General features: G+C 41.1%; 1 protein-coding gene across 2 annotated transcripts in view; it reads left to right on the top strand.

The window, feature by feature from the left end:
• Ace2 (angiotensin converting enzyme 2) overlaps nt 1–14,837 on the top strand; it is a 57,864-nt gene that overhangs the window by 14,775 nt on the left and 28,252 nt on the right. For both annotated transcript variants that reach the window (XM_087903164.1, XM_087903165.1), the window contains 6 exons: nt 1,353–1,446; nt 2,670–2,813; nt 5,616–5,728; nt 6,606–6,711; nt 9,385–9,482; nt 13,234–13,400. In XM_087903164.1, coding sequence (XP_087759290.1) covers nt 1,353–1,446; nt 2,670–2,813; nt 5,616–5,728; nt 6,606–6,711; nt 9,385–9,482; nt 13,234–13,400 — 722 coding nt within the window. The remainder of the gene's footprint in view (nt 1–1,352; nt 1,447–2,669; nt 2,814–5,615; nt 5,729–6,605; nt 6,712–9,384; nt 9,483–13,233; nt 13,401–14,837) is intronic.

Here is a 14,837-nt window from a genome sequence, read left to right as displayed (position 1 = left end):
AAACGCCTTACAGACATTCATTCTCTCCATTCCTGTATTTATCTTGGTGTGGAAATAAACCTTTTGCTGACCTGCCCCTACTGATGCCCTTGAGCAGCTTGGCTTTGCCCAATATCTCCACTCCCCTGTACCTGCAGGGTAAAGTTGGAACTCTTTATTGTGGCATAGATTGCTCCTTGCGATCTGGACCCCATTTATCTCTCCGTTCTCTTGGCCTCCACTCCCTTCAGTGAGCACCGTGACTGGAGTCCTAGCCATCTCACCACTTGCTAAAAACAGCTCGCCTTTCCCACCTCAGGGTCTACCTTCTCCTTTCCTTTACCTGACCAGTCTCTGCTTCTGGATCATGCACCTCTAAGGGCCCTTCCTCTAGGAAGCTGCTTCTAAACCCCCAGGTTACTAGCCCTCCTCTAGAAAGCCTGTTCTACCCTCCCCACCACTCCATAGCTAATATTGCCACATCACTTTTTGGTGACAGTTACAGTACCTGCTCCTTATACTGTGATCCACTGCATGGCCATCTTATTCCATGACTTGGGGGACTTTGAAGTTCAGAGACTTGTTTAGTTCAGAATTATCAGAATGTAGAGCATAGTGGAGTCTTAGTCGATGCTAAAAGAAACAGAAACACAATCTCTGGGTGTATGTGAAAAATGCACCTGGGAGTTTTGGAAGACATGTTTATTCTAGTTCATCCATATGTATTATCACAAGTACTCAAGATTCTGTGTTAGTCGATAGCACAGACAATGGCATAAGCTATTTCTTCTCTATACATAGGACCATACTTGGTAAAGAAGATATGAATATCTATACTTTGAGGCATTTCAAAATCCCATAAGCATGTGAGCTCATGAGCTCACAGAGACTGAAGCAGCAAGCCCAGGGCCAACATGGGTCTGCACCAGGTCCTCTGTGTGTATATCACAGCTATTAGCTTAGTGTTTTTATGGGACTTCTGACTGTGAGAACGACTGGGTCTCTGATTCTCTGGCCTGCTCCTGGGTCTCTTTTCCTCTTGTTGGGTTGCTGTGCCCAGCTTTGATGTAGTAGTGTCTGCTTCGTCGTGTTGTATTTTATTTTGTCGTGTTTGCTTATTATCTCTTAGACGCCTGTTCTTTTCTAAGGAGAGCCAGAAAGGTGGCGGATCCAGAGGGAAGGAGTGGTGGGGAGGAACTGGGAGGAGCAGGAGGAGGGGAAACCCTAATCAGAATACATTGTATGAAAAACCAATCGATCATAAATAAAAGGGAGAAAAGAAAAAATACTCATGACCAAAAGGATACCTTTATGCTGCCACCATCATAGTACATTTTCCATGCCTGCTACTACTCATTACGTTTAATTTGCAGTTGAACACCATTCTGAACACTATGAGCACCATTTACAGCACCGGAAAAGTTTGCAACCCCAAGAATCCACAGGAATGCCTTTTACTTGAACCAGGTAGGTTACCTGCTTTTAGTAGTAGTTATAAAATTTGTATTTTCTTCTACATTTTAAAAGTGAGGTAGAGTTTTTAAATATGTGATGGATGTTCATGGACGTGCAGTATACACATCTATGCGCGTGCCCTTGGGTCGGCAGAGGTCAGAGGACAACCTCAATTGCCATCCCTCAGGGACCATTAGCAGTTCTCTTTGAGACAGGGTCTCTCACTGGATGGGCATGCACCAAGTGGATATTATGGTTTGTCAGCCAGTCCAAAGGTTTTTCAGGTCTCTGATTCCTCAGGGCTGGAATTACATGTGCATACCACCGTACCTGACTTTTAATGTGAGTTCTGGAAATTGAACTCAGGCCCTCCTCCTTGTGTGACAAGCACTTTCTGATTGAGTCATTTTCCCAGCCTGAAATAGACCTTGAACAATAGCACAATGCTTTGCAGATGGATCATGTAAAGATGATGCCATCCCAAGGTGTTTCCGTTCACAGAAAAATTTGTACTTATTTTCATTGTGTGTATGCATGTTACATGTGCACATATGTGTACAGATGTGGACGCCCATTACTTTCTGAGGTCAGAGTGTCCTGCTCTCTTACTCTCTGCCTTATTCCCATGAGACAAGTGCTCTCACTGAGCCTGGGGCCAAACTGGCTGCCAGCAAGTCCCAGAGATCCTTCTGTCTCTGTCCCTCCCAGCACTGGGTTTGCAGCAGCATGCCCGGCCATGCCTAGCTGTGTGTGTGTTTGTTTTTGAGATTCTAATACAATCACACCATTTTTTCGTTCTCTCTCTTCCCTTTAAACCCTTCCGTGTGCCCTCCCCATTCTCCTTCAACTCGCAGCTTTTTTTTCCCATGGCTCCTGGGGATTTAGACTCAGGTTCTCATGTTTGTGAGCAAACACTTTTGTCCCCTGAGCTGTATTTACAGCCCTTCATGGAGATTCTTTTAACTTAAGAAAACCGCATTGTAAATTTTATTACATTCCAGTAATTTAATTAAGTCAGTAATTAAATTACTTCAGTGATTTTTTTTTTTACTCCTTTGCAGATGCATTTGGATCTAATAATAAGTACAGAGAGACTACCCACGGCATTTTGCTTAGTGACCTGGATGTCTGCCAGTCTTTAAATTCTTTTAAGCCTCTATATATGTAGATGCAAATTATTTGTATGATAAATACAAATACTTCACCTGTGTGCTTCTTTTCCTTTGGGACAACAGGTTTGGATGATATAATGGCAACAAGCACAGACTACAACGAGAGGCTCTGGGCTTGGGAAGGCTGGCGGGCTGAGGTGGGCAAGCAGATGAGGCCATTGTATGAAGAGTATGTGGTCCTAAAGAATGAGATGGCGAGAGCAAACAGTAAGTTCGCTGCTTTGTCTAAGTCTTTCTGCTTTCCACAGGGAGGGTGTTACAGAACTATTTCATCATTTTGTCTCCGAGCTTGCCCTGTAATATTTGGATGCCCCTAAATTAGCAATCGTTCAGGTTACCTGTCTCAGGGAGCCAGTGGGACATTAAAAAAGTGGCACTCTAAGTGGATGGTTCAAAGAGCTCATGGGTGAGATTCAACTATGGGATCTCAAATGAATTATCTATGGATTATTAGTTATTTATGGAGGCCTAAGACCCCAGTGAGTATCTACTGAATGCTGCCACTGAGTGGAGATCCTATTATTCAGATAGGATGAGAGACAAGACAATATCCACTTACCAAAATCCTCATTTGGTCACAATTCAGTCTCAGAGTTCATTTGTGTGTCTATAGCCCTCAGGGTGCTATGTGTACAAATAATTTGCAAATACATGACCACTGTTATAGCGTCTGAGATGAAGTGGGAGGCATCTGAAAATATAAGACCCTCAACAAAAGCAGGATTAAAAATTTAGGGATCAATTGCACGTTTTAAAGACGAAATGAGTAGGGACCAAGGGCTTGGAAGTGAGTAAGCTTCTGCCCCTTGCCGGTTGTGTGACTTTGGACACGTGATTTTACAGCTCTAAGCACAGGCCATTGGTGGGAATGTAGATTGGGGCAGCTATTACGGAAAAAGGATCTGGTGGCCCCCAGAGAAATTTCAGAGAGAACGGATAATCTGGTAATCCTCCTTCTGGGCATGTACTCAGATACACACATTTATCATATTACTAACAATAGCCCCAATGGGGAAAGCAAATCAGACAAATGAATAAAGAAACCATAGAATATGTATATATACATATAATAAAAGATATACAATAAGTAAAAGGGTCAACTAATTATACAGAAAAAGAATAAAATTGTCACTGGGCTGTGGTGGCTCATGCCTTTTTTTTCATTTTGTACATTTTTTTATATTTATTTATTTATATTTTTAAAAGAAAACAAACTATCTTTCTTTCATTATACATACCAATCCAAGCTCCCATTCACTCCTCTCCTCCCATTCCCTCTACTTACCCCCTACCCCCCACTCCCCTCCATCCACTCCTCAGAAAGGGTAAGGCACATTGCTTTGGGGAAAGTCCAAGGCCCTCTCTACTATATCTAGACTGAGCAAGGTATCCCTCCAAAGAGAACAGGTTCCCAAAAAGCCAGTACATGCAGTAGGGATAAATCCTGGTGCCACTGCCAGTGGCCTCTCAGTCTACCCCAGCCATGCAACAGTCAACCACATTCAGAGGAACTAGTTTGGTCCTATGCTTCTTCCTTCCCAGTCCAGATGGAGTTGGTGGGCTCCCATTAGCTCAGGTAAACTGCTTCAGTGGGTGTGGTGCATGCCTTTTTAATCCTAGCACCCGGGAGGCAGAGACAGGTGGATCTCTGTAAGTTAGAGGTCAGCCTGGTCTACAGAGCTAGTTCCAGGACAGCCAATGCTACAGAGAGAAACCTTGCCTTGAAGAAAGAAACAAAGAAGAATAAAATTGTCATTACTGGAGTGATGGGAGGAAATGGGAAAATGCAGGCCGAAGGATTTGAAGTAGCAGATGGTATAGGCAGATGCTATAGGTTTGGAGAAACTACCAAACAGGACCACTCAATGGATAAAAAGGAAGGTTCATTGGGGATCAAATTGCCAAGGCCATCTTTAGGGGTGTGAGCAGAGAGAAGAGCAAGGTGGTGGGAAGGCAAGCTGATCTTTCCTGATGGTCAGCAGGACAGACTCTGAGTTGGTACAGACCGTAGAGATTGACTGAGAACCAGGGCGTTTGTCTACAGTGCTTGACATTTGCGGGAAGTTTAGAGAGGGCTCCTGCAGGATTAAGGGTGGTCCCTGGCAAACAGGAACCCACTTTAGGAGATATGATTTTCTGGTAAACAGAAACTGCTTTTAGGCTTGTTTACTTGGTGATAGTCCTTCTGTTTACCTGGTCAAAGTCCTTCTGTTTAAGACATGTCACCAGCACTGCCATGGGGGGGGGGGCGCGAGGGGAGCTTTAGACCTAACAGGATGAACGAGGTTAAAAATGACATGTACAATATGAGGACTACGGTGAGAAACAGCCTACAGTATTCAGGACTTTTCCTAGCCAAGCACATTGTCATTGCTCTTGTCAAGACAAAAAAAAAAGTAACTATGTGAGATGTTGATCTGTGTCCCTATAATAAGAATTTTGCTATATATGTAATACAACATCATCTTGTATGACCTGAAAAATACACACTAAATTTGATTTGAGTGCAACAATCCTGTCGTGTCCAGAAATGTCCAGAAATCATGGCTCCACTCCAGTCCTCCCTGACCTCTTAAAACGGATTTCTGCCCGCTCTTCTGAAATGGCTGCTGAGCCTTGGATCTGGGATGAGTTAGGGAAAGGAGTGGGGGACGGATATGACAAAATACAAAATACATTTTGTGAGATTTTCAAGGAATTAAAATAGAATATATTTTAAAAAGCACAGCTTGTCAATTAGCACAATGGGCTTTAGAATGGCCACAATATCACGTGGTTTCTGTGCTTGTTAAAGCAGATAATCTACTTAAACTCCTGAGGGACAGAATTAGCAAGTCTTTACTTTCCTTTGCAGTTTTTTGAGTTGACATCTTAGAAGGGTAACAAAATGTGATCATCCTTAATATCTTTTTGTACTGTCCCGTCAAGACTAATCTATGTAGACTGTATTTCCCCCTTTTTATTTTTTTTTTAATGCTCCCTTCTTTCTCTTTTCGAAAACAACCTCAGATTATGAAGACTATGGGGATTACTGGAGAGGGGATTATGAAGCCGAGGGAGCAGACGGCTACAACTATGACGGCAACCAGTTGATTGAGGATGTGGAGCGAACCTTCCAAGAGGTAACAGAGGAACTGCCGGGCAATAAACAGGAAGAGGCCACAACAGCCATTAGCCAAAGGCCATTGTTTTTAGTATTATTTTGTTCGGTTTGCTGCTTTGTTAATTTTTTTGTTTTGATCAGGGTCTCTTTACATAGCCCTGACTGCCCCGAAGTTCACTGTGTAGATCAGGATGGCCTTGAACTCACAGAGATCCACCTGCTTCTGCCTCCCAAATGATGAGATCAAAGGTGTATGCCACCATGCCCAGCAAGAACTATTATTTTTAACATGCAAATTGATCATTCCCCGCTCTCACAGAATTATAGCATATTAGAGTTTGGAAAGATTTGGGGTTTTTTTTTGAGACAGGCTGGCCTCTAACTTGCAGTGAAACTAAGGATGACCTTGAACTCCTGATTTCTTCTGCCTTCACCTGCTGAGTTAGGATGACTGGTGTGCAACACCACGCACCATTTGTGTAGGGCTGGGGAATGAACTCAGAACTTCGGTGCATTCTAGGCAAGCACTCTACTAACTGAGCTACATCCTTGGCCCTTGGAAAATATTTTTGAGAAAACTCTGAGCAGCTCCTACGGACAACCAGAACCGCCCTGCTGTCCTGTCTTTTACCCACCGACTAGTAATTACCAATAGAAAGACTGGACAGAGGAAAGGTCTTTCTGGTCCTTTCTGATCGTAAGTTTCCTGTAGTCAGCCTAGTCTTCCTTTTTTAGCAGGGGCTAGCCAGAGTCAGTAGTTGTTAGGAAGGAATGCTCTCAAACTCTCAGAATATCTGAGAGGAGAAGAAATTGTCCTGTATGAAGAAGCTCTTATTTCTAGAGTTGAGCACTGGAAACTGAAGTTGGGTATTTGGGGTCATAAAATTTCATTTCAGATTAAGCCGTTATATGAACATCTTCATGCTTATGTGAGAACGAAACTGAAGGATACCTACCCCTCCTACATCAGCCCTACTGGATGCCTCCCTGCTCATTTGCTAGGTAAGGAACTTCAAGGGTTCTTTGCGCTCTTTCTCCTTTTAATTGTTCCCACGACTAAAGCTGTCTTTTGGAGGGTTGTTCAATCTAACGCATTTCAGAATGTCTGTAAATAACGTTACCATCATTACGGAACCTTTTTACAAACACATTTTCAGCGGAACGTCAATTTTAAACCATTCTTTATTCTATTTAAGATGAATCTAGTCTCTATTCATTTATTTATTAATTAACAATAATAAATTTTTAGATAATTTAATATCTATTTATTATTTAATAAATAATAGAATTAAATTTATTCTCTATTTAAGATGACCAGGGAAAGAATCCTAGGTTAAAATGTGTTTATTCCAGTTGGTTGGTGAAGCTTGAGTGAAAGAGTTCAGTGGGCAGAAGGTGGCAGGAGAGAAATGTCTCTAGAATAAAGACACTGCCTAAGGGAAAGCTTCGGGAGTTCAAGCTAGACTGTGCCACTAAATCTTGCTGAAATACTCTGTTTGGAATCACATTGGAGCAATTAATGAAGGAGAATGACCATCCTCTCCTACCCCAGCAGCTGCCAAGGCCAAGTAAAATAGAAATACCTGAAAATTTCCCACTGTGCATGCTTAGTGTTCTCCATAGCGAAACCTCGAATCTACCGGTAGGGATGTGAACAAAAGAACTTTGGGAATCTTTAACACAACATAGAAATCTCCTCTATGATGTCCCTGGCAGGCGAAATTCAGTGATTTTGTGTCTGCTTACATCTGTCTGGTGTGGTGAGCTCTTTTTTCCTACCGTGGTAGGTTCATTCTTCTTTCCAGGCAGGTGTTGCTTGGTACCAATGATATGAAAGTTCCGTTTTATATGAACCCAAACCAGCACCTCTGTTCGGTATTCTTTTTTCCATGCATAATATTACTCGGAATATGTCAGTCACTATTCAACAAGATGACCTTCTAGACATATATGAACAGCTGTCATATAAGACACCTGGCCACAATTCTGTCTTCACCATAGATTAGTGACTATTACAGTGATTATCATGTATGTTTTGTTTTTCTTCCTTCAAGTTTAATGTGTTATGGTAATTTTGCTATTGGTATGAGTCATAATGTAAATATCAGATAGGGGACCCCAAAGGGGTTCAGACACTGTCATTTTTTCAGCAACTGAAGGTCTTACTTGCTTTAGAAGTCATATCATTCTGCTTCTTGGGCCACTTTTGGTCTTTTACTATGTACTGAACTTCATTTTGTGGTAATTACTTACAGATTTAAGTATGTCAATTCACTTTTATCTTTATTAAATCCAATCTTTTAAAAAAATAAATCCACCAGGGCTGGCAAGATGGCATGGCAGGTGAAAAGGCATACCATGCCAACCTGGTGATCTGAGTTTGATCTGTGGAGTCCACGGTGAAAGGAGAGAATCGGCTACTGAAATTGTCCTCTGATAATTGTTCACACGTGGGCTGTGGTACATGCACGCCGTGCTCACACATAGCACACACAGGCACGCATGCACACAATTATTATTATTATTGGTAAATGAGTTCACTGGAGTACTCTTTATGTAATTGTGTTGCCCATATTTTTAGTGCTAGGGTTTGGTCTCTCGCTATTCCAGTGCATTTTTTTCTCAATCCATCTTTCCTTTTAGGATTTCTGGCCCTGAATCCAACTTCACACTGTTGAAGTTGCTCAGCTGCCTAGTTCGGTGTGATATTAAGGTATTAAAAGTAAAACTTAGGTATCAGTATCAGTTAACAGTATTTGTTGAGGGCATGCTGGCTTTTAATAAACCTAATGTGTAGTAGCTATGATGCCCCATATGTTTTATTTTGCCCTGGTTTTTTGAAAAAGGGTCTCACCATATAGTCCTAACTGGACTTGAACTTGCTATGCAACCCAGGCTGGTCCTGAACTTGAGATCCTGTTCTCTTAGCCTCCCAAGTCCTGAGCTTTCTGGCATGTACCACCATGTTCAGTTTTAATTGTGCCTTCCAATAATAATTAATTATAGGAGAATCTGTGAAGATTCTCTAACAAGCTTTGCCTAACCACAAAATCTCTTGTACTCTTAGTATTTTATAGGTGATAAAGAATGTTACTATAAGAAAAGGACCCAAAGGAGAAATGGGATGAGTGAAAAGGGAATGCAAATCTAGATGGTTTAGAAATACTGAGTTACTGCCATGCTCAGGCAACCTTATGCACTATGATGATTGGATCTATATTTCTGTTGCTTTTGTCTGGTGCTGGAGAATTGTCTATATTCTGTCAATCATGTTTTAAATAAACACTGATTGGCCAGGCAGGAGGTGTAGGTGGGAAAACCAGACAGGAAGTGGAAATGATGAAGGGAGAGCAGGAGAATTCTGGGGAGGAAGAAGTTGATTGCTTTCACTCCTGCCCAGATTACCGAAGCAGCAGGATGTGAACTGTCCCACTGAAAAAGGTACTGAGCCACATGGCTAACATAGATCAGAAAAAATGGGTTAATCAAGATGTGAGAGTTAGCCAGTAAGAAGCCTGACCTAACGGGTCAATCAGCATTATAACTTAAAGAGATCTGTGTGTGATTTTTCTCTGGGACTAAATAGCTGGGGGCCGGACAGGACAGAAAACCCCCAACAAGTAGGCCCTCTCATGTTACATTTGTCAAATATTAATGTATTCTCTTTGTAAATAGGTGATATGTGGGGGAGATTTTGGACAAATCTGTACCCTTTGACAGTTCCCTTTGGCCAGAAACCAAACATAGATGTTACTGATGCAATGGTGAATCAGGTAGGAAAAAGAAGTCTTAAAACATGAGGCTTCAATTGTATTTTTCATTTATACATCTTTCTGTTCTGATCTTGTATGTGAAATTATGTTTGATAGAGATCTAAGTTAACTTAAATTTATTTCCTATGTATTTTCGTGGAAAAGTAGTTTATAATGTCAAAAATCTCAAGTACCTTCAATAACAGGACCTCGCTTTATATTGTTGAGAGACAATCAAAATTGAGATGACCTGATTTTTTCTTTAAGCAATAAGATATGGATTAATCACGTGGTTGGAATCACACATTTCAAAGTCAATTTTTGCTAAGCGATCAGTCTGTAAACTCTATGAATAGTGATGAACAGGAACATCTTATTTTGGATATTAAGTCATTGTTGTTGAAATATTACAAGAATCCTTTAAATCAATTGTGTTCTCTTTCATCAGTGAAATCATATTAGATTTTACATGGTTTTTAAAAATTTAATTAAGTTCCACATTTATGATTAGAAAAAATGATCACTTTTTTATTGATTTTTATGAACTCTACATTTTTCTCTGCTCCCCTCCCTGCCTCTCCCTTCCCCCATTTTTATTTGCCTTTAAAATGGTCTCAAGATGGTCACACAATAATTAACTACGTATGCTTGCTGAATATTCGCTTGCAAATCCCCTTACAGCTGTAAGGGGCAATGCAATGATGACGTTCACGTATGTAGCTGACGCCTGGGGAAAGTTCATGGTAGAATAAAACCCCAAAGCTGCAAGCCCTCAACCTGTGCAGCTGGTCTAGCTCCATGTTGTCATTGAGTCATAGCAGATGGTCATCGTGATATCAATTCTTCTCCTTTCCTAAGGGCCTTCATGTGTATTATATACTGCCTTCCACACTGACTATGTAGTTGCTGCTTTTCCAGTGCTACCTCTAAAAGTGTCAGAGGAGCTTCCTTAGAGCTCCATGTTATAAGAGACAAAACAGGCTTAGAGGTGCGATTCACCTCATGGCACAAAGATAGTCAGAGGCAGATCCTTTTTCAATTCAAAACTTCTAATGCTTCTCATCCACTTCTGTTTTTCTATTCATTTACTATTCAAGAAATGTTGACTGGGCTTACCAGTCTGTGCTGTTTTGTTCATTCAGCTTCAGAATTTCATATTCAAAAACAATCTGGAAATTTATATGCCATAGCAAGCTCCCGCCCCTAAGAATCTTGAACACAAAGAACAAAGCAAGAGACATTACAGTTTCTGACTTCAAAACATACTACAAAGTGGGATCATTAAAAATAGACACACAGACCACTAGAACAGAACATGAAACCTAGAAGGAAACTCATGCATTCATAGCCAACCAATTTTCAACAAAGGTGCTAAGAACATACATTTGAGCAAGGACATCCTGTTCAATAATTATTAGATGTCCACATGTAGAAGAGCCAAACAGGAATTTTGTCTCTTACCAGCTCCAAAAACCAAATCAAAAGGGCCAAAGATCTAGTTGTAAGACCCGAGACTATGAAGCAGGGGAAATGATTCAAGAAAGTATTGAAAACATGGACATGTAGTGAGAGCTAATGTCTAAGATGTATAAGAAATACAAGAGCAAAACTCCATATAACCTGACTAAAACGTGAGCATTGTTCTTCAGTGGGTATTTCTTGTAAGAAGACATATAGTTAATTGTTCTATAAAAATGTTCAGTGCCAACAATGATCATGAAAATGCAATTCACAGCCAAAATGTGTGATGACTTCGCTCCAGTAAAAAATGGCTATTTAAAAAAGAAAAAAAGAACAAAGAACAACAATAGCAAAACCAAAACAAAACAAAAATAACCCACTGAGTGCTGGTGACAATGTAAAGGAAAGAGAACCTTTCCACACTGACTTGGAAATGCAACTTAGTACATCCATTAGAGGAAACAGCCAGCCACTTCCCCAGGACATTAAAAATGCAACTGCCATATAATCCAGCAACTTTATTCCTGGGTATTTATCCAAAGGAAATGAAATGTGTATGTTGAGGTGTCAACAACACTCCTATGTTTGTCAGAATGCTGTTTGTTCATAATGCTCACGAAATGAGAATAAATTCAGTGTCTATAGAGGAATGAATAGAAAAAGGCCATGTGACACCTGCACACGGAGGGATGCTTTGCAGCCACAAAAGAATGAATTCCTGTCATTCATGAGGGATGAATGTCTCTCAGTCACTCCGATGGAACTGGAGGGTGTTGTGTTAAGTGAAACAAGCCAGACATACAAAGACAAGTACACATGATCTCACTCATATGTGGGAGTTCTAAAGCTGATCTCATGGAAGTTGAGAGTAGAAGGGAGGTCACCAGATGCCGAAGCATGTAAGGAGAGGAAGGAGGGAGATGAAGCTATCATCAGCTAACAGTAATAATTTAGATGTGCTACTGCACAGTGCAGTGACTATAGATAATGACATACTGTGTAGTTTTGATAAGCCCAAAGAAAGAGATCGAATATTTTCTTCATAAATAAATGGTAAATGAGAAAACGGATAGGTGTATCCTAATTGGAACAGTAGACAACATATATGTGTACGAAAACACACATTATACCCCAGAAACATTTCTATTCGTTTGTAGCAGCAAACTATGAATTCAAATTCAAAGACTGCCATACTAATTAGTACCAATCTTTTGACATTAAGCCTTTAGGAGTCAATAATATAACTGATGATGCCAATAATAACAATACACATTCATATTCAGTTTCTTATCGCTAGGGTTGACATAATAGATACACTAAACATGACTGATATTCATGATCAGAATAAACCTTGTTACTAAAAATAATTCATGGCACCAAATATTAAATACTCAACTTTTGTTTGCCCAATGTGAGTTTCATTGCCTCAGCAGGTTGTCTCCTGAGACATTGGTATGAAAGAACTTGCCAGGTGGTCCATGCCTATGGCAGTCTATGTATAGTTTCAAAACATTTTGAGAGTTCAGATGCTGAAGTGAAGGTCAAATACTCTTTGGCTTCTAGGCCACATCTGGCTTTTTGGTTCCAAAGGCCTAGACCTTCATGTCTGCTATGTTCATTTCTTTCACTGACTCGAACATATGTCTGACCCCTCAAGGAGTTCAATGACTGCTGCATTTAGTTAAATAGTCTTCAGCAAATGGATCATTAGTTTTTTGGTTTGTGTTGAAATATAGAGAAAACTGAACATGGATTTAGCTTGAAGGTAGAATGTTTGTCTAACATATGTGAAGCCCCGGATTGCTTCACGGCGCTGGAGGGTGGGGGAGTCCATAAAACCAAAAACCCCAAAATAAGGACAAAACAAAAGAAAACAAAAAACATCCCATATATAGTTCAGCTTGTTGTTAATATTTTCATGTATCTTTTTATTAATGAAGATTGATACCAGCTAAATGGTTTCTTTTAAATTTTTCACTTACAATTTTACTCTATTTTATAATGTCCATACGGTTTCTTTGTAGATAGTTTGTGTGGCTGCACAGTTACTATCCCACAAAAGTCTCATTCCTTACTCATTCTGATGACTGGTTCTTCTTTGCTTATATAAAACCATCCTCAGTGTAAGTAACTCCTTAACACAAGTTTTGATTATTTCCTAGGTAAATTCCCTGGAGGCAGCCGTGGAGGCAGGTGGTAAACATTCCAAAGCCCAGCTGTCTTCTGGGAAAGTTATGCTAACGTCTACATCCAACAGGAAGAATTTCTATCATAGTCCAGGGACTAAATATTCTTTCTTTTTCTCCCCCAGGGCTGGGATGCAGAAAGGATATTTAAAGAGGCAGAGAAGTTCTTTGTTTCTGTTGGCCTTCCTCATATGACTCAAGGATTCTGGGAAAACTCAATGCTGGTTGATCCAGGCGATCGGAAAGTGGTCTGCCATCCCACGGCTTGGGACCTGGGGAAAGATGATTTCAGGTACCTGGGCTGACGCTTGTGGTGCAGATACTAAATGGGAAGCAATGAAGGCAGGATCCCCTCTGTTTTTTTGGGCATGTGATTTAAGGATTCGCAAACTAAAGCTGGGCGTCCACAAGAGTATATCCGTCTCACTCGGGAAAAGAAGGTCCACAGGTCCCAAATGGCACTTTTAGAGAACATACCTTACTTGAAAAGTTGCATGTTCATTACAGTCTCTTGATCACAGGGTTGGTGGCACCACTGTTGGGAAAGATTTGGTGCCGAGAATCTATTACAGATGAAGAAATGACTCACACATTGATCTTCCCCTCTGCCCCTCACTCTTGTGAAATAGGACAAATGGACAACAAATTGGAATAAGAGGGAGAAAATGGTACATGCTGTAAGAGAGACGCAGGGAATGCCTTATTAGGAATTGGGATACGGGAATGAGCCACTCCTGGACTAGGAAATAGGGTCAGACAAGGGCTTTATGGGTGGTTTAGGAATTGAGCTTGGATTGCAAGAGGTTGGATAGACACTGGGAGGACAGCACATGGGAAGAACACAGGATTAGGCGCAGAGGGCGGGACCTGGTGTTGGTGCTGAAGTCAGCAAACTTAGACTGGAGCAACCAAAAAATATGTTCAGGCTAGTTGAGAGTCTGTGATGTGACAGAATGAGCCTGGGGTTTGGAATCCAAGGTGTGTCACTTAATGATCAGGCAACCTTGAGCAAAGTCATCTCGGCTTTTAGTTTCCTTATCTACAAAGCAGAACACTAATGACCAGGTTTGTGTCTTGGGTTCATTCCCTGGCTTGCATTGGCAGTTTATATAGGGGGAGACCTCTCAGGAAAAGTCAAGTCAGGGAATAGGTCAGGTTAGGCAAAGCCAGTAAGGATGCGGTCTGTGATGGAGACTTGACTCCAGCCTGACCTCAGGAACTGCTCTGAAGCCTGATTTCAATCAGAATTCATCACACCTTGAGCCAAGGGTCTGGTCTTTATATCTATCCTGTGTTAGTCAATCACAGGCTGTAGATTAACTCAAAGTATTAAGAAAACCTCTCGCCCAGGGGTGGTGGTGCATGCCTTTAACCCCAGTACTTGGGAGGCAGAGGCAGGAAGATCTCTTTGAGTTTGAGGTCTGCCTGGGCTGCAAAGCGAGTTCCAGAACGGCCAGGACCATTCCACAAATAAACCCTATCTTGAAAAAAGAAAAGAAAAGAGAAGAAAAGAAAAGAAAAGAGAAGAAAAGAAAAGAAACCCTCTCCTTGGGGAATGGGGTCTAGTCCTACAAACACTCATTAGAGTAGAGGTCAGTAGTCTTTTCCTGTAAAGATAGTAAGGAGTGAGGGCTTTGAAAATCTCTGTTGCAACTGGGCAGTGGTGGCACATACCTTTAAGCCTTTAATCCCAACATTTGGGAGGCAGAGACAGGCAGATCTCTGTATT

The sequence above is a fragment of the Myodes glareolus genome, chromosome X (assembly GCF_982192425.1).
Source record: "Myodes glareolus chromosome X, mMyoGla1.1, whole genome shotgun sequence".
NCBI lineage: Eukaryota > Metazoa > Chordata > Mammalia > Rodentia > Cricetidae > Myodes > Myodes glareolus.
This window is presented reverse-complemented; position numbering and strand designations above follow the sequence as displayed.